This window comes from Microtus ochrogaster, chromosome 8 (assembly GCF_000317375.1).
Source record: "Microtus ochrogaster isolate Prairie Vole_2 chromosome 8, MicOch1.0, whole genome shotgun sequence".
In the NCBI taxonomy this organism is placed as follows: Eukaryota; Metazoa; Chordata; class Mammalia; order Rodentia; family Cricetidae; genus Microtus; species Microtus ochrogaster.
The window spans coordinates 53,732,172-53,735,625 of NC_022015.1; the positions used below are offsets into that span (position 1 = coordinate 53,732,172).

The 3,454-nt window shown below is 47.2% G+C and overlaps 1 protein-coding gene across 1 annotated transcript in view; it reads right to left on the reverse strand.

Moving 5' to 3' along the window:
• Fxn (frataxin) overlaps nucleotides 1–3,454 on the reverse strand; it is a 21,813-nt gene that overhangs the window by 3,482 nt on the left and 14,877 nt on the right. Inside the window, exon 4 of the mRNA XM_005352079.2 lies at nucleotides 1,849–1,946. Within this exon, the coding sequence (XP_005352136.1) occupies nucleotides 1,849–1,946 (98 nt within the window). The remainder of the gene's footprint in view (nucleotides 1–1,848; nucleotides 1,947–3,454) is intronic.

Below are 3,454 nucleotides of genomic sequence, written 5' to 3' on the forward strand. Positions count from 1 at the left end.
TTCTACCCCAGCCTATGATCCTATGGCAAGGTGGCCAGAAAGCACCACTCTCTCCATAGGACCTCAGCAGTTTCCTGCTGAAGTAAGAAATTATAACCATGGCCCAGTGAAAGATATTCTGGTTAATATGAAATTACCTCTGAGGGAGGGGGCTGGAGAGCTGGCTCAGTGGTTCAGAACAAGCTGCTCTTCCAGAGGACTGGTTTGACTTCTTGTACCACACTGGGCTGCTTGAGACTTCAGTTCCAGGGAACCTGACTCCCTCTTCTGGCTGTGGGCATGGGCACTCACCCCCACCTACCCCCACCAACACATAAATAAAAATACCCCCACCCTTTTCCATCTTCCTTGAAAGCAACACAGCACTGAGAGGAAGGACCACTTAGGAGATTTCCCTTCCACGTCCCTCATATAAAGGGCAGGTTTAAAAAAGTGTTTACTTGGAGTCTCTAATTAGTGACTAATTTCCCCATGGTGTATGTGAGCTGCCTGACACGGGTGCCAGAATCTGAACTCTAGTGCTTGTGCTGAAGTAGCAAGTGCTAGCAACCACTGAGCCACCTCTCCAGCCTCCTCGATATGGTTTTTGCTTGCTCGTGTGTTTACTGTGGTGCTGGGAATCCAACCTAGAGCCTTCTCTCATGCTAGGCCAGTTCTTTGCCTACCCTGAGCCATACCCTGGCACATTTTCAGTTTTTTAAACTGCCAATACCATTAGGCTTTCAAAGAATTCCACACTGGTTCTAGCTGAGCTTTCCCACTTTGCCTTCAAAATGTCTTCTTTAGTAGTGCTGCTGAGTTTCAGCAAGGTTAGTGTGAAGGCTCTGGGCGAGCATCTGTGTGTGAGCATCTCCGCGCGAGCATCTCTGTGAAAGCATTTCTGCACGAACATCTCCGCACGAGCATCTCTGCAGAACCATCTCCGAGCAAGCATCTCTCAGCCCTTTTCAGAACACTGCAGCAGGCAGCTGTATGCTCACTAGTAAGCTCTCGGTTCTGAGACCTGGGCTGCCTGCAGTGCACCCCACTGTTCCTTCAACTGTAGGCACATCCATGGGGCAGGCAGGAAGATGGGGGCCCTGGAGCTGCTGCTAGAAAATTAACTGTCCCCACTGCTACAAAGTCTGGATCCAACTCTGACAACAGAATTACTGAGACCTTCAAAACTGGCTGGGAATTAAAGTTTAACTAACTTTGAGGACAAAGTGCAGGTTTTTCAGATGCTACAACATAGAAAGTTCCTCCCTCTCTTTTTCCTTCCTTCCCTTCCATTTTGGGAATGGAATCAGGATCGCCAGACAAGCATTCTTATTACTGAGATATACACCCCAGCCTTCAAAGTAGCTTTTTAATTAACTTTTTTTATAAAAAAAAAAAAAGTGCCGCCATATGTAACAAAAGTAGCTTATGGATAGCCCTGGCTGTCCTGGAACTCACTATATAGACCAGGTTGGCTTATTTGCTTTTGTGACTGGGCTAGGCACTTTGAGCTACTGCCTATACTTCCTGAGTACTGAATTACAGATGTATAACACTATAACTGGCAAAAGTATCTCTTTCAAAGGCAAGTCAAGTGGTTTTTCTTTTCTGGGCAATGACATAACAGAGAAAAACCGTTTGGGCGAAGTTCCGAATAGTTCCCAATTTCCGGTCTTGTCACCATCCTGATGCCTGAGGACAGCAACCAAGTTATCAATGGGGGGAAACGTTCAACTGGAAGGGAGCCTTCCTATTGGGGCAGACAGTTATAAATTTAGGGCAAAGCCAGTGATGGACAGCCTTTCAAGTGGTCCCCAATGCGTATTTCCAAAGAGCCCACCCCTAACAGACGTTGACTTCCCAACATACCTGGAGGGAGAAGATAACCAGATTTGCTTGTTTGGAGTCTGCTTGTTGATCACATAGGTCCCTAGATCCCCGCCCAGTTTAATGGTTAGCACGCCGCCCTAGGGTGTCAGGGGGAAGAAAGTGTGAAGAAAGTAAATGAGGTTAGTTAGCACAAGAACAAATATATAAAAATATTTTTCATGTCTCAATGCCTTTCATGTATCCAAGGATGTAACACACACCATAACAAACAAGGGATCTGGGGATGCCATGCTCTGGCAATGTGTTCAGGAGCTGGGAAGCCCCCCCTGTTCAATTCTTGGCACCAAAACCAAACAAAAATTAGGGCTCACAATTAGGAATGTGTGTGGTAAAGACATTATCATCAGGATCAGAGTGGATTGTTTTACTTTTACTTATAGACATAAGTTGTTGCCCTCGGAGGCCAAAGACACACAGGACCCCCAGCAGCTAGAGTTAAAGGTACCCGTGAGCCACCTGATGTGCTGTGGGTGCTGGGTTACAAACCCTGGTTCTCATGAGAGAGTAGCAAGCTCTTAGCCACTGAGCCGCCTCTGAGGCCACCACAGTGGGTTAGGTATAACACTTGAAGCTCACACTGCTTTCTCTCTGCCTGTGTGGTCGGCAAGGAAAGAAAGGTTAAGACTTGCCTGAGAACTCAGCAATGGTAAACCGGACCGCTAGCTTTCTGCCCTCCACCGCCAACACATGCAAACGCAGACTAAACTCTAATGGTGTCTGCCCAGGCATCATACCTGACAAGCCCATTAGGAAAACACAGAAGGAAAGCGGGGGTGGTGGCAAAAACCTCTAACGTTAGTGCTTGGGAGGCTGAGGGGAGGGGGGCTTGTGAGTTTGAAGCTAGCAGGCTGCACAATAAAATGCAAGAGAAAAAAAGGCAAGAGAAGAAAGTAATCAATACTCTGCCTCATTTGTCTTAGAAGAGCAGGCGGGGACAGCCCTAGCCTATTTGTGTTATTCAGCCAACTTCCCAGACATCCAGCAAATGTTCAGAGAACCCACCAGACTTCATTTCCCCCTGAAAAGCCCTGCATCCTCAAAAGACTGGCCAGTCCATTTTGCTCAAGAGATGAACATTTAAATTTGAAAACACCCAACAAAGGAGCTCTGGACTCTCCAGGCCTTAGTCTCTTTAGAACAGAAACAATGGCCGAGCACTAAGTACTCTCAAAGTTCCCTACTGCTGCTTGGGGCTGGTAAGCAGGTGGGAGCCGACTGCACCAACCAGCGCTTGCTCCCTACTTTGCCCAGTGCTCATCCAATCAGGAGTCTTGACATGGTTCACACAGCACACCCTTACAAACACAGGAGCCATTTAAATAAATGCTAGAGGCTGGCTCCATAATAATGTAACCAATAGGTATGGGAGGGGCATGCTAGTGATCTCTGTCTCTCTCTCTCTGTCTCTCTGTCTCTCTCTCTCTCTGAGATAGGGTTTCACTAGGCAGCCCAGGCAGGCAACAAACTTGTAATACCCGGGTCTCAGTCTCCCAAGTGCCAGGATGATAGGCATGTGCCACTATGCCCAGCTTCTCTCTCCTAAAATAACATGTGTCTTTTTTTCTTTAAAGATTTATTTATGAGT